Below are 23,835 nucleotides of genomic sequence, written 5' to 3' on the forward strand. Positions count from 1 at the left end.
ATTGTTTGGGAGAAGCTATAAAGCAGTAAGGACTAGATTTCTCAGAGCAAATAACTACTTTCTGGAATTCAAGTTGTATTAGACAAACATTGGTAATAAGCCATAAGAATGAACACTCATAATAGTATGTCTATGTAATATATTAAACTGCATGGCTGAATTCTTAACTTCACATTTTATAGCAACATAAGGAAAAGTTAGGCTGTTTACTTCAAATGCTATCACACTTACAAGCCTTGCTCATGGACTATAGCATGGCGTACCTCAATGTTAAATGTGTGAGATTTTAATGTTATAAAGCCATTTGCTTACCGTATTTTCTTTTCTTTTTTGCTGAAATGCTGGCTGCACATGCTGTTTAAATGAAGCCAGTGGTCAGCTATATTATTTTCTTTCAGTCTGTTCAATTTTGTGGATAATAGGGGAAAAAGAGAAGGCGAGTGTCTCCATAACCCCCAATAAATAAAAATTACTTACCCTTTTTGCCATTGGAAAGTCACCACTGGCAGTCTTGATGGGATGCCCTAGCTGGAACTGCAGGTATTGAGAAGCAACCCTGCTTTCTCCATTCTCTCACCTCCAACATCCAGTGCAAACAAGACAGGACTTGCCACAGAACCTACTTTGCCTTTCCTCTGCTCACCCCAGTGCTATATTCTAGTGCTACCACTAGCCCACTCAGCCCAATCCACCCATTTACGTAACACTGCATGTGGAAAGAGGAACACATACCCAGGACACGGATTTGCATGACTGCTCCATGTAAACCAAAGAACATCCACAGTGGCTGGGAACAGTCCACGCACACCTGCATGCCGGCGTTTGCTCCATTGTGGCTCAAGTGCAGTTCGCCTTCTGAATTCACCATGAATCCCAAAATGTCTCCACTCTGGAGAGGCACCAGCACCCTACAAACTGCCCAGAACTCTTTCCGGTCAACCAAAGACTCTGGATTATAAGGAAGGTCGCTGGGCCTCAGGGTGCTAGGATCGCAAGTGGTCACCCCGTAAGAGAGTGTCCCAGTACGTGAAGTGTTGGATTTATTAATCTTGACAAATATGGTCTCATTGATTCTAAGGGGCCTGCTGGTGAAAACCAAAGTTCTCTCTTCTCGAGCATGCTCCAGGCGAGCCACTGTCTGGTCATCCAGGATTTTAATATGGGCTCCCCTGAGCTGATGGAAACGGAGGTCACTTTCAAGCTGGGATGGGAGGAGGTGGGAATGTTGAGAGTTGAGGGAATTCTGTGGAATAGGACACATGGCAGCCATGACATGGAAGTTCTCCTCCTGGAGGTTGAGGTCGCAAAGGCTCACAGACAGACGGGTGTCCTCAGTTTCCCTGCGTAGTGAAGGCCGCCGGATAGCCGTGAAGGATCTTGGACGGAGACAATCTGGAGGAATAATTTCACTTTCTGAAAATCAGAACAAGAGAGGGAAGAGATCACCTGAGAATAATGTGAACGTCTTAAGTTTACATTATCAGTTCCTCTATGAGCAATGCAAGCTTTTGCTGTTACCAATATGTTTCCCCTTTTACACAATAAAACAAATTAGTCCATTTTCCAGTGAAATTGTCTCTGTAAACATTTCAAGTACCATTTCAGGCAGACTCTCCTTGAGTCAGTATCAGATACTGAGGGTGGGGGGCAACACTTAGAAAAGTGAATCAGATGGTAAATAAGCAGGATCCACCAAGAAATCACTGGCAGATTGCTGGAGAATCCTGAAAAGTTATGCTCTGTCAACATCTAGAATAAATTTCATGGTAAAAATGAAAAGGACAGCTGAGCAGGTATTTGGCTTTAACATTTTAGAAAGAGGGGGGTGAATCCACAGGTATGCTTGTCCAAACACTTCCCTTTCTTTCCAGCTGAGTGGGGAAAGTGGAGTATGGCATATAAAAGGATAACTGATTCACACAAAGTGGTCTTTCAAATGCATATCCAAGATGATAATAATGGCTCTAACTCCACTCAGAAGTTGTGAGAAATGCCTAGTTTACTGGTGACTGGTTACAGTGTTGATGTACTCTTAAATTTACTGCTGCCCTTAGGCTGAAATCCTATACTACCTGGGAGTAAATTCCATGGCACTCAATGCGACTTCTGGGGACACAGGGTTGAATCTAGACTTGATCTCACTTAAGAGTAGATCCACTGAAATCAATGAGGGAATTTAGTCATGACTTACTTAATTCCAACTTATTTTAATGGGTCTACTCTAAGCAGGACTAAGTTGCAGTCCAACCCAGTTTTTTAAATAGTATTTTACTGCATTTTTATTATTTTATTATAGTTTTATGTTTTTGTTATCATTTCCATTTGGGTGCCATTGTGGCAGAGAACACAACTCATTAATTTATAAAAGAAATGAACAAACATTTCAAATTCATTCATTCAGCAAAACTGAGTTGTGATTAGTACAACTGAGAGTAATGGAGTGGGATTCAATTGTGGCTAATATAAATCCCACTGACTCCAATAAGACAGTCATGATGAACGTCACATGTTATGTGCTCTGTGTTTCCCCCCTCAATATACTTTAGATTGTATTTGTTCTACAGTTTAGTACAGAGGATAGTGAGGTTGGACCATTATTTTATCCGGATTTCAGGTAAAGTTTCTCATGCATTTGATCTACTTTTTATTTCTTTTTTTATCTTGTCATATTTTCAAAAGTAATAGAAAGCAGACAGCAAATCAGGAAAAACTAAATCATCACCATCATCCCATATTAGCACAGTAAAAACAACAACAAAAGCACTACATACAGAATGCAATGAAGAACCTTAAAAACTTTTTTTTAAAAAAGAAGAAAATCATGGAAATATATATATTTTAACAGACCTTTTAAAATAACTCAGTTTTTTACTAGCTTCCTAAAACAGTAAAAAAAAGATGGAGCCTGGCAAATTTCATATAGCCAATGTGATGCTCTCCTGAAGTTGTTGGATACCTCCCACCAGCCAACGGCCAGGAATGATGGAAAGTGCTGTCCAATAACATACAGAGGGCACCATTTCAGCCACAAGCAGTGTTATGTATTGGTTTAATATGCATACATGAGTTTCACTGCTAGTTCTGTAACTACCTTTCCCGCTCCAGGGTGATTCAAACGGGTGCGGTGACAGTTGATATTGGTTAACTTGTTGGCACAATTTGGATCCTTACTCTGATTGGGTCCCGCCAAAATCTAAATGTATCCTTTCCCCAACTCCTGTTCCTGAGAGTATAAAAGGAGCTCGCCCTTTCCCTCCAGTCAGTCAAGTTCCTACTGCAATAAAGGAGATTGTTCTTGTTAGACTTGACTCCTAGCATATCCTTGCTAGCATGCTGAATCACTACCCAGAGCTGATTACACGAAGAGCTGAAATCATATAGACACTGCACCCACGACTTAACAAGCAGAACTGCAATTGACATTCCACACCTTCAGGAGTGCTTTTTCTATGTATACAGTCTGCTATGTTCTATGTACATTGGTGGGTGTGGCATAGTTGCTGTGGGCGGGGCCATTTGAAGCTTTACCATAACCTTGGCCAACTCTACAATTCTATGATTCTATGACATCATTTATGACCCCTGCTTATTTGTGTAAGTAATATTTTCATTTGCGAAACCTCTTTGCTAGCTGTATGTTTTAATGAAGGGCAGGCATGACACTATTAACACCATTGTTCTATGATGTCAGTTGCTTTGTGGGCTGCTCACTGATAGCGCTTCAAGTCAGTAAGACACCTCACCAGGGTTGTTGTCTTGCCAGCTTTTTTGTTTCACTGAAGTACTTCCCTTAGGAACACAAAAGTATGTCTCAAGTGAGTGCTGACAGGCAAGCCATCTGTCTTTGATTTGGTTTATAAAAAACATTTCAGCTACAGGGCTTGTTCACACTTGTGGTTTACTCCTAAAGCTAAGTAATTAGTCTGTTGCTCACTATAAGCAGAAGTATGAATGCGGCCATTCAAGGACAGCTGTCACAATCCCTTAGCAATTCCCCACCACCACCCCTGGTATAAAGTTTGGATTAACCTGCCTTATCCAACTCACTGAAGTTGTCTGAAGCCTAAATTAGACATCATTCTAATTGAACAGTTAGCAACCACATTTGGGTGTTGTTGTTGTTGTTGTTTTTTAAAAAAAACAACCAATACCAGGTCCATTTTCATCCGTAATGGCAGTGCCCAGTGAGGGTCAATTTAATCCCTTCCTCCTCAGCCAAACTCCACACACTTACGCTCTGCAATGAGCCTTAGGAGAAAGAAAAGCCTGCACTGGGGCTAATCACTCAAAGACCTGGTTTCCACATGTAGCAGCATGGAGTATTGTTCTACTTCAAGTGGTGTGTGTGTGTGTGTGTGTGTGCGCGCGCGCACACACGCACACTATTTCTGAAAGATACTTTTTTAAACTCTCTTTATAAAGAAAATTGTAAAATATCAGGAATTGGGCTAGGTTGGGCTGATTTTTATCCTTGTTGCACTAGTTGTATAACGGCAGGGACTTTAAACACGGGGAAACATTTAAAAGTTCTGGCCCTCACCTGTAACCTGAAGTTTAGAAACTTGGGTAAAGACTCGGTAATTAAAAATTTGGAAATGAATTAATTAAAACAGCCCATTTTGTCAGCTCAGTATTCTACTATCTCATTCCCACTTTATGAGGTAAGAAAGAGGTGACAGAAATCTTAAGAGGGTAGAATACATTCTACCTCTTGATATTGTGATCACCTAGAAAAAGCATACGGTTGTCTACTCCACATCACATTCAGACAGGATTTGAGTTCTGAAGCGCCATGCATACAGGTTGCTAGAAGAGAGGACACCACTTATCTGGTGCAAAATCCAATGCTAATGTAAAAATCACTGGAGCCATTGGCCTGGGCAAGGGAGAGTTAAATCTCCCTTCTCCATGCACTGCAATCCCCATGAAAATTACACCCCCACACACTTTTCTTAACAACAGCAACACATGGAGTTACTAACCATGCAGTTATTCTAACACCCTGCATGACCCTCTGCCTGTGCTTGCAGTACTCTGTATGCAAGGTAAGAATGGCAGGGCTAATGAGACAGTGGGACTTTTGCAGAAATGGAGCTGTGACTCTGCCACTCTCTAAAACATTGTCCCTGTCTGGAACCAGTCCAGTTAACAAGAATGTATGGAGGAGCAAAGCAATCTTCTGCACTGAGATTATTAAAATAATGCTGCCTTGGTAATGTAGATAAGACATTACAGCAGAACAAGAAAAAGCAGATGATGCAGGCAAATGTAACACCAGAATGTAGAAAGCCATGATTACTAGAAAGAAGCAAGGCAGAACTAACAGATTCAACAGCATTATTGGCACTTTGTGTCAGATCTGGTATAATGAGAACTATACAATTATTACAGAATAACCAGATTGACTGTGTAAAGGACAACAGCAATATATATTGATACTCAAGCATGGAGGCATCTAAAGTACAGATGACTGTACTTTCTATAATAAATAACTGTAGAATACTTTCCATTTCATAACGGATACACGAGTTGCCAAAATGTTTGTGAGCACTTCTGATTATTTTTAATGGCACCAGGAAGGATTCAAACTGCTACTTCAAAGACGCAAGTTTTCCATGCCAATCTAACTCAGAAGTCTTATTCTGCATCCAATGTCAACCCAAAGGGCATGTTCAGAATTTTCATGCTTCCTTCATGCCATTTGGCCAATTTGGCTGCATTTCAGGAACAAATAAATGAGTTTGCACATGTGCTTAAATGCTTTTTCTGCAGATACCATCTGAGACTCTCAAAAGCATTCACCAGGAAGCACAAGAGAGATGGTTGGATGATTAACATTCATGGACATGAGCCAAATGGCCCAGAATGTCTTCCCTTGTAACAGGAGCAATTTAAGTGATACCAGTTTTTGCCCGAATAAGTGCTCATTTCCCACGCAAACCTACTACAACCGCATAAGTCAAAATTTGGAAACTATATTAAGATATGCACTTTTTGCATATGTGTACAAATTATATTACAGGAAAGTAAAACAGAAAATGCTGAAGACCTAAGATGAATCATTTGCTAGTCTTATCTTTTAATGTCAATTTAAATGTTATTTGCATCAGGAACAGCTGCAAAGCAAATAGCTGAAACAGCAGCTCTAATCTGTAACTCTAGCTCCAAGGGCTGGTTGAAAGCAGAAGGGAACCAATGAAGGGCATCTATAGCTATCCATGCCAAAGGATGCGTCTGAAAAGCTCAACTATTTGGTGAATTTGCATTGTATGTTGGGCTGATGAGTGCTTGAGAGAGATTTTTGGCAGGCCCAGCTGGTAACTTTTGTTCATCAGTGATACATATAAAATTATGTATGTATGTATGTATGCTTTTGATACAGGAACTGCACTTGAAGCATGCTCTTATTGTTACAGATTGGTTGTACTCTCAGAAGCCTCTGCATGAATGCTTGCCTGATTGATTCCTGAAAAAAATTGCAAAAGGGAAGGAAGCTTGGTTAAGCTTGTATTTTTAATATTTCTTGCTAATATGAGCATGTAGTGAAAATATTTTGATTAATGTTTGATTCCTATTTAATATTCATATTCAATGTCCATATGATACCTGCCAGGGCTGTCACAGGTTCTCTCATTCTTTGTGGATAATCTCACACATTTTGGTTAACACAGATTGGGGTGTGAGAACATATCTATAAAAAGCATCCTGTAACATTATAAAGCTGCTTTCACCATGGTACAGTAAATATGGGCATGCAGCTGCAGTTCAGGTAGCCAATGGAGCTAAATGATTAAGTTCATGCCCACTTGTCAAGTGTACTACTAAAAACACACAGAGAAAAAAACCACACAGAAATATGCATTTATTTATTGGAATCTGTTGGGGTTGAGTAGATCACTCTTTAGGGTCTTTAGGGTCTATGCCTACTTCCTTGCTACACCCAGTGCTAAATATAATCTTTGTGTAGCTAGCTAAAAGGCACCTGGCCATTTCAAACCTCTAGGATAAATATACAAAAGCTGAAGAAGTGCAGAAGTGCAGGAAACCAAGAGGAAAATTGCTGTGATTATGTATTTTCTTATGTTTGTAACCTTTCAAGATGGGACTTGAGCAGAAGAAATGTGGATTTCATCTACATCCATCCAGGCACTAACCAGACCCAGATCAGCTTAGCTTTGGCAAGATGGTGGCCTGCTGTGCAGTGAGACCATATCCGAGGCAACATGTAGTTGAAGAAACTACTTCCAGCCCCCGTGCTCAAGGTGAAAACATTTTGAAGCACTTTTCCAGTTTTTATATTGAAAATGATGGAATGTATTCAAAACAGATGAAGATGCTTGATCTCAGTTGTGTATCTAATGATTAGAAACAGCCACATGCGATCCAGGGAACTTGCTTCTCACCTGCTTGTAAATCCTATGCCCCATCTTCTTATCCTCGTAACAAATATCAAATTTCACCTCAGGAGCTATGACTGATATAACTGGATGGACCACTCTTGCCTAATAGCCCGTTTTGTGATATTTGGATTTCATTTAAAAATACAATGAACAGATATTTAAGTTTGTGAAAGTTTGTAAAAGTTTCTTTGGAGGTCTTTAAGCAGAGGCTTGACAGCCATCTGTCAGGAATGCTTTGATGGTGTTTCCTGCTTGGCAGGGGGTTGGACTGGGTGACCCTTGTGGTCTCTTCCAACTCTATGATTCTATTCTATGATTCTGCAGTTAGTTGTATCAACATCTAGCATTATGCCTCCACCTTGTCACATGTGAAAGGGACATAAGCAACCTTGAACTCCACTCAACTTAATCTACATTCCTTTATTAGATTTAATTTTTCCAGATCAGTGAGCTTATTCCATAAGCAATATCACATAGCCACTACCAGAAATACACAGGTAAACAAACAAGAAGAAAAAGCACATCACGTTTTCACTGAACAATCGTACTTTGGAGGTGGAATTTTTTTGGTGACTGCCACACCACTGCAATGCCTTTCTGGCAATCAAACCATGGGAAATCTCCAAAGTTGTAAAGCACAAACGAAATCAAGTGTGCACATTCTCAACTTTTGAATTGTTCAAAAGGAAGTGATCCATATAGGAACCAGCCTTTCGATTGTCTTGTTTTTCAACTGAAGAACGTTTTAAATCTTGTTCGTAGCAGTTTTACATGAGCATCAGGTTTCCTGGGCACCAGCAGAGTAAGCATCTACGCTAATAGCTATTTGGATGGATGGATAGTTTAATGCCGAAAGCAGGTTGCTATGGAGAGTGTGACACAGGAATCTGAGATGACTCAAGTGCACTGGTGCACAAATTGACACAGCCAATAGCTTCTGTTGATATTTGCTGTTTGCTTCCCGCATCCCAGTACGATGGAAACAGATCAAAGGCCAGAGTATTTGAAGTATGCTATTCATCCTCCCACACTCCCCATTTTCCTCCAGAGGCTCCAACACTATGTACAAAATTATATTAAACATCATGCACGTAGAAATCCTTTAAGTGGTGTCAATTATTCTGTGCTGATTTCCATGTGCTCCAGCAACCCAAATGTGATCCCAAATCTTTCTTCAGCAACCAATCCTTACTTTTTATTAAGTACTGTTGGTACAGTGGTACCTCTGGTTACGTACTTAATTCGTTCCGGAGGTCCATTCTTAACCTGAAACTGTTCTTAACCTGAAGCACCACTTTAGCTAATGGGGCCTCCCACTGCCACTGCGCCACCAGAGCACAATTTCTGTTCTTAACCTGAAGCGTTATTTCTGGGTTAGAAGAGTATGTAACCTGAAGCATATGTAACCTGAAGCGTATGTAACCTAAGGTACCACTGTATCTGCTTTTGATGTGAAATAGACTGCTGATTCCCACTCCCATGTTAATTGTCAGCATGAAGAATATGACCGGATTCATAACCACTGAACACCATACAAAAGTAACTAAAGCATTACTGCTAGCTATCTACCCATTCACCCAAGTAGAAGGGCATTTGCCTCTCGACAAGGAGGAGACCAGAGTAGTATTAGGTGTGGCACATAGTTATGTCCACAGGATTACTGACTAGAAATAGCATGGTAGTTCTACTGCAGTTGGACATACTGCTCTTTCAAGTGCCAAATAAGAGCAAAATCAGTGGTGTAGGGGTAAATTCTGGAGCACAGGAGTTCATCATACCTCCAAGAGAGTCCATAAAATGAAGTGAGTTTTGTTGATCTACTATTATACACTACTCAGAGCAGTGGTACAATGCATAAAATCCAGTTTATGATTATCAGTATGACTGCAATCTCATGCAGTTTCCTAGGAGTAAGCCGATACAAATTCCCTCAGGAAACACTTTTCATTAAGCGAGTAAAATGGCTGAAATACCATTTGTTTTCTTTCTCTTGTTCTAGAAGAATCAAGTTCTTAAGAACAGCATAAACATTATGCCATCATTCCTTGATTTCTAAAAATGTCATATTTATATTATGCAAAGAAATTATTTACATAATTCATAGGCATCCTCCATGTGAAGTCCATCTGGCAGCCAGGAGAGGGTCTTGGAACTTGTTAATTTGTTTACACTGTAAACCACTTCATAATAAATAAGAAAGTTCTTAATGCTCATGTGCAATAATGAGGTATGTGAGCACTGTACTATACCAGGGGTCAGCAAACTTTTTCAGCAGGGGGCTAGTCCACTGTCCCTCAGACCTTGTGGGGGGCCAGACTATATTTTGGGGAAAAAAATGAACGAATTCCTATGCCCCACAAATAACCCAGAGATGCATTTTAAACAAAAGCACACATTCTACTCATGTAAAAACACCAGGCAGGCCCCACAAATAACCCAGAGATACATTTTAAATAAAAGGACACATTCTACTCATGTAAAATCATGCTGATTCCTGGACTGTCCGCGGGCCGCATTTAGAAGGCGATTAGGCCGTATCCGGCCCTCGGGCCTTAGTTTGGGGACCCCTGCACTATACTGTAGTTAGGGCTAACCCTTCAAATCCAGTTTCTAAAAATGTAAAAGGAAAGGGGATAATTTCATTCTTTCCTTTCTTAATATCAAACTGGTGTCTTTATGAAAAACTATTAACATGCACTCAATTTAAATTATTACTTTTTGTGTGCCATCTGCCAGAAAAGGTTAATGACATAACAAGGGCATAAAATGATCACAATTTCAATACTTCCGTCTACTGTCAGTCCTATCTACTATTAAGGAGCTCATTCTCTGAATACCAATATAGACACAATAACATCATCCACACACATGGGGTACCAGCAAGCTTAGGAGAATACCAAGAGTTGCAGAAGTATGCAAAATATGGGGTGGGCACAATGATAACTCAGTGGCCACAGAATGCTGAGAGCTATTGGTTGAGAAACAGAAAATGGGATTGGGGGAAGGGAAGGGAGTTTCCTGGCTGATTGTAACCCTGAACATGAGCACGCCACATGGTACCATTTTGTTGTGGGTCCTACTTGTGTTTCACTAGTCTCCTGAAAGCTCTGGGGAGAGGGAGAGAGAGAGAGACAGACAGAATGAAACTGAATCTGCACATTCGTCTCCATCATTGTAACAGGACATGATGCCAGTATCAACCAAAAGGTGAAGCTTTCCCCCCACCCCCTCCATGCAGTTGCGAACTCAAGCAGATGACGTATATCTGCAGAATAAAACCACAGGCTACCCAGTCCAGCACTCTGTTTCAAACAGTGGGTGATCAGAAACAACCACCTTCTCCACAGCATATTGGACATTAGAGAATCACCTGCTTCACCTGGGAACACCCACAACCAGTTTCATGACTGTTAATACTTTTTAAAAGTTGGATTCCCCCCACCCCCGATCCTTACACTATTCAGACACAAAAACACATTTGAGTGAATTTTGGAGACCTTGTGGCTGCAATGGATTTTGTAACTATGTGTCAGAAGGGGGTAAAATTTACCAGGTAAAAGTTCTGACCCAGCCAACTGGAACCACCACTACATTCCACTGACACGTCCCCTTAGCAACAATGTTTAAGAGTCACTGACTTGTGACATCTTTGCCTCCTGAAAACAGAAGCTGTTGCTGCGTAAGTCAGAAGCAGTCGGCGGCGACAATCACCACAGACATATTGGATCTCTTTCTCTTTAAATGCTCCCTCCCCCCACCCCAGAACTGAGTCCCATTACAACCACTTTATGGGGGGGAGGGAAGTGTGCAATATGCAAAGTGCTCCAGATACAAAGAGTATGAAATCTACACCCTCTCTCACAGTGAACAAAACTACGTACATTAGGCACCACTTTAGAATGTTACTATTCCTCCCATATTAGCAGCAGTGTGCAAGAATAAATACCTTGCCTCTGAATGGCAAAGTAATTCAATCTTTAATTTTTAGATGGAGGTGAATCAATGCATTTATTGTCCTTGCTTTGTCAGTGGGCTGCATCTAATTGCAGGATCCTGTAGATCATTTCACTTTCAATGTATGAAAGAAAAATTAGAAAATGTATGAAAGAAAAGTTAAAAAATATAGCTGCTGTTGCTGAAGGGCCTGCTTACAGGAAAGTACTTTAAACAATTAATAAATGCATAGGGTTGGATCCAGACTAAGTTTCTGTTGGAATCAATGGAACTTGGGTCATTCCTAACTTGTCCCACTGAAATCAGTGGGATTTCAACTAGCTTAGCCTGGATCCAACTCAAAGTCTTCCCCATCCCCCACAGGCTGTGGATTCAAGGCACCTTATGAGCTCTTGCACTGTTATACTCACAGTGTTGTTACTAGATTACCCATTAAATAATTCACGAACAACATACAGTAATGGGTTTGAAGCCTTTTGGAGAATTTGCACATAACTTGTAGCTGCTGTTATTTAGTATACCAAGGGTATGAGCATCAAAAGCTGAAGACAGTGTTTGACAACCTCATCAACAGACACCGATATTACAAATTCTGCACAGCAGAAACCTTAACCCTCAAAGTCATATTGAGCAGCTTTTGAAAAATCTCATCCCTTGAAGGGCTCTAGGAAGAATACTTATCCCAACTGCAGGATTAATGAATCTCCATGTTGGGGAAAAAGTAACATATGAAACAAGTACAACTTAAAAATCAGGAAGCTAAAATGTAACACTTATATCAGTGCCATCTGCACCCATGTAACTGAGCTCTTGTAGGTCATGAGCAAGGAACCCATGATGCTGCTTGACTACTTTGTAGTTACACACATTGGTAGGATTCTGGACTATTTTCAGATAAGAACAGCACTGTTTGGCTGTAATGATGCTTTAATGTCGGGAAGTGAAGATACAGCTGCCAGGCCTTAAAGAGGAAAGTGATGGTGCTATGGCTGCATATGCCAACCTAATAAGTCCAGAAGGAGGAGAAACAAGCTGAAGTTACAATGCCCATTGAGATAATGACAGAGTAGCACAACTGCTATGTGTCCTGCAATCTGAAAGTACACCAAAATAGATGGTCAAGTGGAAATCTGAGGATATGAAGAATTCATGAAAGGTAGAAATAAAAACCTTGGCATATCAATGCCAAAGAGCAAAATGGAAAGGTTGCTACCTTCCATCTACACAATATTATGCATTCCTGAATACCGGAACTAAGCACAGGATGAACAAAATACCCCTCACCTCTATGGCTGTGACTCTGCCAGTTCAAGAATCCATCCTGCTAAGCATCAATCCTAAGCATGACAATACTTCATGTCAGCTCTAATGATAATCGTTATGTCATGCCACATGCAGTTTGTTGGACATGCACACTCATCAGCATGTCAGCTGCATTCTAGTTTTATGTATATGGCAGGAAAACATGCACACATGCACACTGATTTCCCGGTCATTTTCTGCTTTACAGAGCAAAGTCCAATTCATATATCCAGTCACCTGTCAGGAAGACAGGTGCTTGAAGCACATTATTATTATTATTATTATTATTATTATTATTATTATTATTATTATTATTATTAAAATTTTGATACTGCCCTATACCCGCAGGTCTAAGGGTAAATTTATATTATATTATTATTATTGAAGAAATTCCCTGTGCAGTTAATGACAATGTTCACCATAGCATCACAGCTCCCTCCCCCACACCATCACCACCTATAAAAGGTGTTCTATGAAGGTATGGTGACAACTAGCATTCCTCATTCCCTGCCTTTGTGCCATGATAACTTGCTCTCTTATCAACAAACTGGATTTTCCTTAGGACAGAGAAGTGGATAACATCACACTGATAGAAAATTCTTTCCAGTAACACCTTAGAGACCAACTGAGTTTGTTCTTGGTATGAGCTTTCGTGTGCATGCACACTTCTTCAGATACACTGAAACAGAAGTCATTTAAGGATCTGGTGACTTCTGTTTCAGTGTATCTGAAGAAGTGTGCATGCACACGAAAGCTCATACCAAGAACAAACTCAGTTGGTCTCTAAGGTGCTACTGGAAAGAATTTCCTATTTTGCTTCGACTATGGCAGACCAACACGGCTACCCACCTGTAATCACACTGATAGTATTTCCAAAAGTTGCGGAGATGAGCCTTTCAGCCATCCAGTACATACCAAAATAGCCCTTGGAGACAGATGATTTTAGAAAACAATGTAAATCCTGTTTTAGAATTGTTTTGATTTAAAAAAATATTAGATGCTATAGATTAGGGGTGCATATTCCAGGCATATGAAAGTCATTATTCTGGTTAGTTTCTAAACAGAGTGAATTGCTCTTCTGTAGTTCCTTGACTGAGAAGAGGATAATGATTTAATGTTTTACATAAGCCTCACTTTAAGTGACTATAATTCAGAACTCATAATGGACAAGAAAATGCATCAGGGACAGCTAAACACACAAGTCTGCACAAACCACAGCCATTAAGATGTTTTATCATTTCAATGGGATGCAGATTTTTGCCACAGTCCAGTTAACTTTCCGAGATATCACTGTTGCAGATCTGACAGCTTGTGAATCTGTTTATTCATTTTTTGCCAATGTCAGATAGAATCTTCCATTATTCATAATATTGTATTTTTAAAATATCAGACCTGGTTACTCCAGGGTCTTGACGTAAGCTGTCAAGTTCAAATCATGTTAATGAATGAGCTTTGCAATAAACAAAGCATTTTACCATTATCATGTACCTACACAGTTTTAAGAGTGTAGATTAGTCAATTTGTAGTAGGCAGCAGCACAGAATACATGAGGCTTTTACACTACAATCCCTATACAGTACAAGTATTGACTGGAGGGCCAAAGGAAGGGGAGGGTCACTCTCCGCTACTATATAATACACTCTTGCCCTATATTTCTCACTCTCCTCTGCCTAAAGGAACAATACTATCCGACATGTTCTTGGCTCCCATAGGTGAGGACTGCAGAATTATTGTGCCATTTGCTGTATTAAGGAGAGAATGTTGGAATGTTTCACTAGACCGAATTCAGACATTCAGCCCATGGTAATATCCTTTTTATTACAGAGCATGTGCCCAATGCCAGATGACCCGTTTATTGAGCATTTACACTGCTTCCTTTGCAGGGAGTTTAGACAATGTTGCATCAAAACAAGTGCTGTCCCACAATTTCCAATGCATTTCTCTGTCCCTTTCTTTATCTTTGGGTTTGCTGCACAAGACCTCCTAATCAACTATAATAGTGCAATCAAAATTTGCCAGTATGTGATTGAATCCCACGCAAAAAATAGTGGCAGTGAAAGTGCCCTGTATGTGAGCTAAGCTATCATGAACATACAGCTAGATTTGCATTTGCATTTCCCCCTTCCAATAGGTGTAGGAGGAAGACATATATTGGGTGAATTGCACATATATTTCTCAACCTTGCACCGAGTGTCATTTGAGAGATGGCATCAACATGTGCCCTTGCTGCCACAGCCAGTTCCCAACAGGTGAAGGACACTATCATGGGGTCAAATGCCTGAACCAGACCTGAGAGAAAACCTACCAGAAAAAAGTGAATTATTCATCTGCAAGATGTGATTGCTTGGTTATCTGCCCGTTCAATTCCTGAACACTAAGACTTTCAGGATAATCTTGGTACATTCAGCAGCAGGTGTTTTGAGAAATGCAACAATGAGGCTGGATTATTATAAAATGGTCTCGCATACAGCTCTTTCCTCAGCCAGACCAAACCACAAGCGAAAGAGCAGAGATATTGTGCACAAAGGCCGATCATAGATACACAGAAAGGATATTAAATCTGCAAGCTATATAGCAATCCCCCTTCCTGAGAAAATAACATCCAGTAAATTTCTGACTCATGCTCATTTTGTTTCAAGGACTCCAGCTGAGATATCAATAAATATCCTTTAAAAGTACGCAGAAAGGAAAGAAATCCAATTTTCATGGCCGCACCAACATGAATTGATTCCGAGCATAAAACTGGAAAGGCTCTGAAACTACAGAAAGAATGTTCTCCACACAATGAATTTTCATTCCAAGATGTAGAATGAGAGCATTCTTCACCACTGGGATGCCCTTCCATCAAAAACACAAGAGACTGTCAAATTAGAAGTTACTTCCTGAAGAGTGGGGGGCAGGAGAGGATGTTCTCTCCTTGGATCTCTCTATGACTTTACTAAATAAGTGTAGTTACAGGTAGGTAGCCGTGTTGGTCTGCCATAGTAAAATAAAAATAAAAAAATTCCTTCCAGTAGCACCTTAGAGACCAACTAAGTTTGTTCTTGGTATGAGCTTTCATGTGCATGCACACAAAAGCTCATACCAAGAACAAACTTAGTTGGTCTCTAAGGTGCTACTGGAAGGATTTTTTTTATTTTTTATTTTGTTTTGACTAAATAAGTGTGTTACAGAAGGAAACAAAATCCACTATTAACAGAGTAATTGAAAGAGGGGGGGGGAGAGAGAGAGAGAGAGAGAGAGAGAGAGAGAGAGAGAGAGAGAGAGAGGTCATTCCCCGCTCTCAAACTGACTAAAATGCAGATGACAGTAAGAAAGAAGAGCAAAGATAGGAATAATGTTCTTCCTCATACAACAACCTGAAATGAACATTAAAAGTAAAGAAAATGTTAGTCTCCCATGAGGTGACAGGACATTCTCCACCAATTGCATTTCAAGAGCAGTTACTCCACCCCAACCCCCGACAAGCTGGATGGGGTACTCCTGGCTTACTTATGCTGTAGCATTTCATTTAGGATCCTCCACCAAGGCAAAGAAGGCAACTTAATAGGATTTGGAGGGTGTGTGCACAAAGGTCTAGGTGGCCACTCTGCTTGTCTCCCTCACTTGTGCTCTTTACCAAAAGAAATGACCACCAATGACCAAAAGGATGGATGTGCTCTGTCTAATAAGCTTCTATATTACTTGCAAAGTCACATTGTAATAATAATGGCCTAGGAAACTTTATGTCCCACAGAACCCAGTCTGATTAAAAGAAAAGTGTTCTGTATGCACTGGTAGCCTCCACGATTCTTGTGATGGCACAGTATTTATTTTGGATGAATATGGGTCAGATCTATGTTTTGGCAGTCAAGATAGTCAGCCGTGGTATTTTCTACTTTAGTCATATGTTGTACTCTTAGATTCGGCCTAGAACCTACTTCATGATACTTATCATTTCCTTGTTAGCAGCTTACAACATTACCACTCCTCATCAATAGATGCAAACCTTTACTTTGGCGACACTTGTGAACACCCTAACATACTTTTGTAGAAGTCTGTTTTTCATCTGCAGGAATGCCAGCTGATAATTCAGCTTTGCTTCAATTAGGACCACTAATTCTAAGCTATTAGGCTCTAGGTTGTGGGTGTCCTAGCTAGGTAAGCACTTGGAAGCTCTAGCAGTGGAATGCCCAGCTGAAACCAGTCCTCCTCATTCCACTACTAAATGGAGTCTATCAATTGGTGGCTCATTTGCCCAGCACTTAACTGAGCTTTGTCTTAGTTTGGAGCAACAACAAAAACCTTTGGTGTGGAAGGGACTCGGCTGGGACGTAGTTTACTGTCAAGCAGGAATACATCTTTCCTAGGACCTATCCCACACTTATAGCTGTTCTAGGAACTCTTGGGCTACAGATCTGATCCACACTCTTCATGCCCCTGACACAACAATCTAGTTCCTTGTGTCCATGAATCTGCACAAATTTCTGTCATAATGCCTAGGTTCCTTTTCTCAATACCCTTCAGGCTTCAGGCTAACTCTTTGTTAGACTTATGGTCAGACTGAGAAGCGGGTTAACCTAGGATACAAACAGGATTCAAGTTTTCATAGTCTATGGACTATGAAAGGTGAAATGGGCTCTTGTCCCTGTTGACGAGGCTGTGAAGGCAGTTCAGATATTTTTGGAATTGTGGAACAAACATGAAGAGATTTTTTTTGCTAGGGCTATAATGAAGGACTGGGCCCACCATGAAATTAGAAGCCTAGGCACATCCTGCCAAACTCAGGATCACTCTAAGTTGGAAGCCCCTCCCTCCCAGGAAGTGACTTATAAGTTGTCTCTGCATCCTGTTAACAAGGAAGAAGCATCCCATTAGTGAAAAATGCCTCCCAGCTACATCCTTCACATCCACTCACACTCACACCCACAGATATATAGATAAAGATATATAGATATTGATATTGATATATAGGCCAATTGGAGAGAGTGTTTTCAGGAAAGCAGCAAGTGTGACAGAGAAGATTTTACAAGATTAAAATATTATTTTCAACAGAACTAAATGTATGTGGCATTTAGTGGAATGCAGAGGTACAGGAACTGTTTGGACTATAGCCTGCCAGTTGTTTATACTAGAGTGATTAAGAACACCATTGCTACTGAAGCTGCCATGATCATCCTATGCTTAGAGCCCTTGGAGATAAACATGGCAAGTTACGCCTCTCACTGCACTTTTAAACATATCGCTGCAACAATACCCAGATGGGAAAAGCTGCACCAAATTCCTAGGCAGGCAAAGCTGGGTCAAATCCACTCCAGCCAGCTTGCCCACCAGATATGGTCTTATTGCATACAGACCATAACAGTGCCACCAGACTTATTGCATACAGACCATAACAGTGCCACCAGACTGGGGAACATTTCATCTGAGCTACCAAATATTAGATAGATGGAGAGATAGAAGGGGGTACAGCATGCATGCATGCAGTGTCCCTACTCCATCGATGTCTCATCTGCCTCCAATGCTGTAATTCCTCCTGCCTGTTACCACTGATATTGAGGCACATCTAGTGATCTCTCCTCTGCTGCAATCGCCCAGACAAACACTGGACCGATATTCCACTCACCCAGGCACTCTCAGCACCACTATGCACCCACCATTCATACACACATCCACTTTCATATATATTACGCATCCACTTTTAACCAATTACTAGTTTATATTCATCCGATAGATACCTATATAAACTGGACCATTGCTGCCATCTAACAACTTCCAGCACCAACCTAATCTAAATGATAACCCTCAGCACCTACCCAATATCGATGGCACAACTCCACAGTCCCATCACTCACAAAATCATATGACACCCCTAGTACCCTAGCTCTCAGGAAAGCCCCAGTATCAACCACTGGGTACCCAGCAGCACCCCTGAAACATGCCATCCTCATTCTCAAACACTCAATACCGTGTATGCAGTCACTAGTTGACCTCTTATCTCATCTTGTGCAGCCTGGTATCCTAGTTCTTACTTAGGGCACCAGTGCAGCCCAGCAAGAGTGATCCCTACTTTCACCCAGGAGCACCCATCAAACATGCCACCTTCGGTTCCAAACACCCTCACACAACCAAACACAGACTGAAAAAGCAATGACACTCTTGCCATAGCCCACCACAGGGCAGGACCACCTATCTCTCTAGTGTGCAAGTGCCTCACAATGTCCAGGGTCTGTTACCACTTTCCTCTACGGTGATCATCAGTAATACTTTGAGAGTTGCTGTGGTTTACTAGGAGTTGAGGGTGGGTAAATGATAAACTTTCCCCCCGTTCCCATTCTTCTCACTGCCAAAAAGTTGCAGAGTCCAATAACACACAGCATCTAGTTCAAGACACTGCACACGCAATACTCCTAAAGATATTTTCTCATGCTCTCTTCGTTTTCAAGCAAACCATACCACATCTGTTCACACTGAAGGCTTATTTACATAGACATATAGAACTAGTGTGAAGGGAATCATTCCAGTCAGTTGTGTTTGCTTGCTGATGTAAACATTCTTAGTGTTGTAAATTTCTTCATCCACTAACACAAATTAGAATATCTGGAATTAATTTGCATCCATGTTTGAATCTGACCTGTCTAAATGTACTGTCCCACCAACTGAAAAGCTGAAAGCAATAATAAAAAGTGGGTTCTATGAAGATAAAATGGGGGGGGACTTATTTTTGTCTAAACAATGCATAGGGCTACTGAAAGAGTGGTAGAAGACCATATGAGCCATCCCTATCACTGGGAAGTAAGAGAAGACCCTCAGCACAATATAAGGCTGGTGTTGATGCAGTTGATGCCTTGGTGCCTAGAGCTAACCTTGAAAAGTATTTGGAAACCACCACTAGCACAAAATGTGTCAACTGACAGGAGCCACGTCACCTTATATTAGTATTATATCAAGATCCCAAAATGTTTCCTGACCCAATTCAAGGTGTTGGATCTTGCATTTTAAGCCCTTGGTACCTGGACATCTGAAATAACATCACTCCCTGCATGAATCTACATGGACACTGCAGCCAACAGAAAGGCTCTATTACGTATCCCTCCACTTAATAAGATGCAGAAAGAAGGGAAGTGTGCCTAGGTCTTCTAAATAGCACTACACATATATATATAGGAGATGGGAGGGTGGGTCTGATGAAGACTGGGCATGCTCAGTAGTGGTCATGAAATGCTGGCTGATTGTTGGGGTAGGGAGGGAAAACAGGTGAGTATAGAAAGAGGGTGCAGAGTGGAGTATTCTGGGGAGGGGGGGAACATGGCTGGCTGGTTGGCATTCTTGAACAGGAGTACTTCACACTGCACCAGGCAACATTCATTTCTAGGTCCCCTATGCTTTTACTTATCTATATTCTTTTTTTACAGAAATGTTCAGAGTTTACAATTCAGGGTTACAACTCGTTAGGCATGGTACAAAAGGGCATGGCTGAGAAAAGAAAATAAGCACATCAAGTATAATGGCCACAGCACAAGACAGTTACAGGAAAGGAGGAGCCAAGTTGTAATTGGAAGGGGGCATCACTATCCCGCCTCCTGCAAAGCTAGTTGATCCAGTCCCTCAGGCAACACTGTCCAAAGAATTCACATCACTCAAAAATGGGCACAAAAAGGCTTGAATGCATATGCTGAGCTAACCAATGGTCAAATTTTTGAAACAGGAAAAAAAATTGCTCGCATGACTGTGATTTCCAGGTTTGTTTTTTTCAATATATATAAGAAATGTAGAGAAGTGCATGTTTAGCTGGTAAAAGCAACCTCTTGAGGTCAAACTACTCTGCTTAATCATTTGAAAAGTATTAAGGGAGATTGCAAAGATTAATTCCCATAATAGAGTATTTGCATTTCAACCCTTTTGTTTACTTTTGCTCTTGGTTTAAGAAATCATAATGGGAACAATGACATCCAAAATAAAATACATTACATAACCATCAATTAAGATGATGTACCTTTTCCTCTAAACAATGTAATAAAATATTCATTCTCTTAATTTTAAATGGCATCTGTATATTTGATTTCACAATGTTGACTTCTCCGTACAAGGAAAGTAATCCTATTTAATCTGTTTTTAGTAGCCAATGTTTTCTAGTTGATGTCCGACTCTATTATCTTGATTTCTTTTATTTTAAAAAAAAATCCTTTGGGATACTGGAGAAACAGCAGGTCAATCATTACAAAAGGGTATGTGTAGAACAGGTTTTAGATTTATATCTCAGTAGTTATTTCAGCCTATTTTTAGAAGAAAACAACCAAAAGTTCTCAGAACACAACTCCTGAACCTCCACTACCTCTAATTTTTGTAGTTTTCCCATCCAATGCTCTTGATTAAAATTCACAAGGAAAGGGGAAGAATACCACAATCGTATGCATGTCTACTCAGAGGTAAGTCCTACTGAGTTCAACAGGACTTACTCCCAGGTAGGTGGGGATACCGGAGTGCAGCCCCAAAGCGAGTGTAGAATTGATGAAGAATTATATGTCAACAACCACCTGAGCTTTGACACCACATAATACAGAATGGAGATGCGTAAGAAACAAGATTAAGAGGTTTCAAGACAATTGCCAAGATTAAGCCTGCCAAAGGCAATTGGAACATGCTATAAATAAAATGCCTGAGCATTAATGTCAATTGCATAAACTCATTCTAAGCGGCAGGGGAATCTGAATCCTGGTGGCAGGTGCCTTGCTGTACTGGTTACACTGCTTTGTACTAACTGCATTTAGCTAATTGGCAGAGACAAGATATCTGCAGGACACTTCTGTCTGTTAGCTCTCGTAATGAAGCAGAGTGAAAAGTTTAACTCAGGCACCCCCAAACTCAGCCCTCCAGATGTTACAACTCCCATCACCCCAGCTAACAGGACCCAGTGGTCAGGGATGATGGGAATTGTAGTCCCAAAACATCTGGAGGGCCGAGTTTGGGGGTGCCTGGTTTAACTCTTTGTGAAGGAAAGGAAGATAAAGAAAGTAGGTAACTTGCTGTGAGACGTTTCGAATTCAAAAGGAATTATGGGTCTAGGGAAGGTTGATGGAACTTTAACATCTGTAAACGGATGGAGAGCAAATGAGTCCACTAGATGTTAGCATTGCTAGAAAACTAACAAGGCTGAGAATTCCATATGTTTCCCTCTCAAATATAATTCCTTAAAATAATATAACAATTCATTCATTCCATCCACTTTCAAACCCAGGGACTGATTTCAAAATTATTTCGCCTATGAGTCTTATTTTAGGCATTAAAAGTGCATTTTAATGCCAAGGTTAGCTATGAGAATATTGCACATAACCTCAAGGTTCAATGACGTGTATTAGCCCTCTTTTTCCCTGCCTTGCTAAAGTGGGTAAAAATCTCAGAACGATTCACATATAATGCTAGACATATTGTTTACACAATAACACAAATATTTTATCAGCAATATTCTGATCTTTCTATCAGAATATAAGCCATTCATACCATCATTTTGTATACAAAAAGATAACACAATGTGACCTTCTCTAACAGAGGACCATCATAAAGCAATCTTGTGAACAGTTACACTAACTTCAACTCACTTAAGATTTCAATAAATCTTAAATGTTACATGAAGGATCAGTAAAATCACAGATATCTGTCATACACTAGGATACTCCTTATGCAAAAGCTGCTAAGTATGTCAACTCATGTAATCGCAAAGTATGTCAACTCATAGTGTAAAAAGGATTGTTGTGTTAATTGGTCTTTCTTGAATTTTAGTTGTACCTCACAGCTGAACTTCCATTTATTCTGGAGCTTTGCCTTACAAGCTCAGGAACACTCAGCTCACCAGGAACTCTCACAACAGAGCTTTTAAAACACAATAAAATGATTTTTCATGGCTGTACTTTTATTGTGTAATAAAATGATCTACCAAGGATTCTCCTAGAGCCCAGGAAACATATTTCATTTTCTAAACCTAATATTTTAAGAATAGCAATTTCATTTAAATAGAAGTAACAACCAGCAAATCCTTCTTTCAGGTAAAACGTGAGCCATGCATAAACTATGAAATGCATTTACCCATGTCAGATGTAAGAGAGATAAATAAGATAATGGGGAACTTTTATGGAGTGCATTCCATGCTTCAGAATGTGCACCAATAGTCTGTCATAACAAAATTCTTCTATTAATGATATTTATTTTCATTATGATTTATTACTTCCAGCCCCATTTTGCTTGCTTGGTCTTTGGCATCCTTATGAACAAGAGTGAGGAATGTAAGGTTTACAGGGATGGCATCAAGCAGCACTTTCTAACAACAAACATGGCCTGATTCTTGTTCTGCTATGCAGACAAAACATGGGTGAAACTCCATTGGAATGTGTTTAGCACTCCAGGTTTGCTCGGGCTTATTAATTAAAGGACAAATTGGGAGGTATTTTAAGGATGAGATTACTAAACATATGAACCGAGTCACTTTCTACCATTTGCATCCTGTTCAAGACTCGATAATTAAGTATTGAACACAACCTTTATTCATGTTGTGCTGTTTCCAGAGGGTTGTACTGTTTCCAAAGGGACAGCTATGATAATACGTTGCAGCAAAAACAACAGAGTCGTGTGACACCTTAGAAATGAACAGATTTATTATAACTCAGATGTAGAGCACATGCTTTGAATGTAGAAAGCCCCAGGTTCAATCCTTGGCATCTCCAGATAAAAAGATGTCAATGTTATATTGGTTTTTATGCTTTCACTGGGATTGTTGTATTGTTAGTTGATTTTATATATGATGCATCCTACTCTGGTATCACTTGTTAGATGAAGGGCAGGTAAAAAATTAATTAAATAACAGTAGAACGGGATCTGGTTTTTATTTGCAAGCTTCCTTTGCAACAGCGCCATGTGCAAATATTGAAAATAAATAAACAAATGTGGAAGTCGTCTGCCTGAAACACTGGATAATTGCTGCCAGTCAGAGAGGACAATCTTGGGCTAGTTCCTATGTCCCTAGATGACATGAGGCCAAATGGCAATGAAATGCAATGATCAGTCTGTGACAATTCTATATAAAAGCACAAGATAAACGAAACAAAATAGAAAATTCTTTCCAGTAGCACCTTAGAGACCAACTGAGTTTGTTCTTGGTATGAGCTTTCGTGTGCATGCACACGAAAGCTCATACCAAGAACAAACT

At 40.2% G+C, this 23,835-nt stretch overlaps 1 protein-coding gene across 3 annotated transcripts in view; it reads right to left on the minus strand.

The window, feature by feature from the left end:
• Nucleotides 1-23,835, minus strand: part of NEURL1 (neuralized E3 ubiquitin protein ligase 1) — a 123,276-nt gene that overhangs the window by 11,946 nt on the left and 87,495 nt on the right. For all 3 annotated transcript variants that reach the window (XM_033149742.1, XM_033149743.1, XM_033149744.1), the window contains exon 4: nucleotides 733-1,413. In XM_033149742.1, coding sequence (XP_033005633.1) covers nucleotides 733-1,413 — 681 coding nt within the window. The remainder of the gene's footprint in view (nucleotides 1-732; nucleotides 1,414-23,835) is intronic.

This window comes from Lacerta agilis, chromosome 5, assembly GCF_009819535.1.
Source record: "Lacerta agilis isolate rLacAgi1 chromosome 5, rLacAgi1.pri, whole genome shotgun sequence".
NCBI classification, from domain to species: Eukaryota; Metazoa; Chordata; class Lepidosauria; order Squamata; family Lacertidae; genus Lacerta; species Lacerta agilis.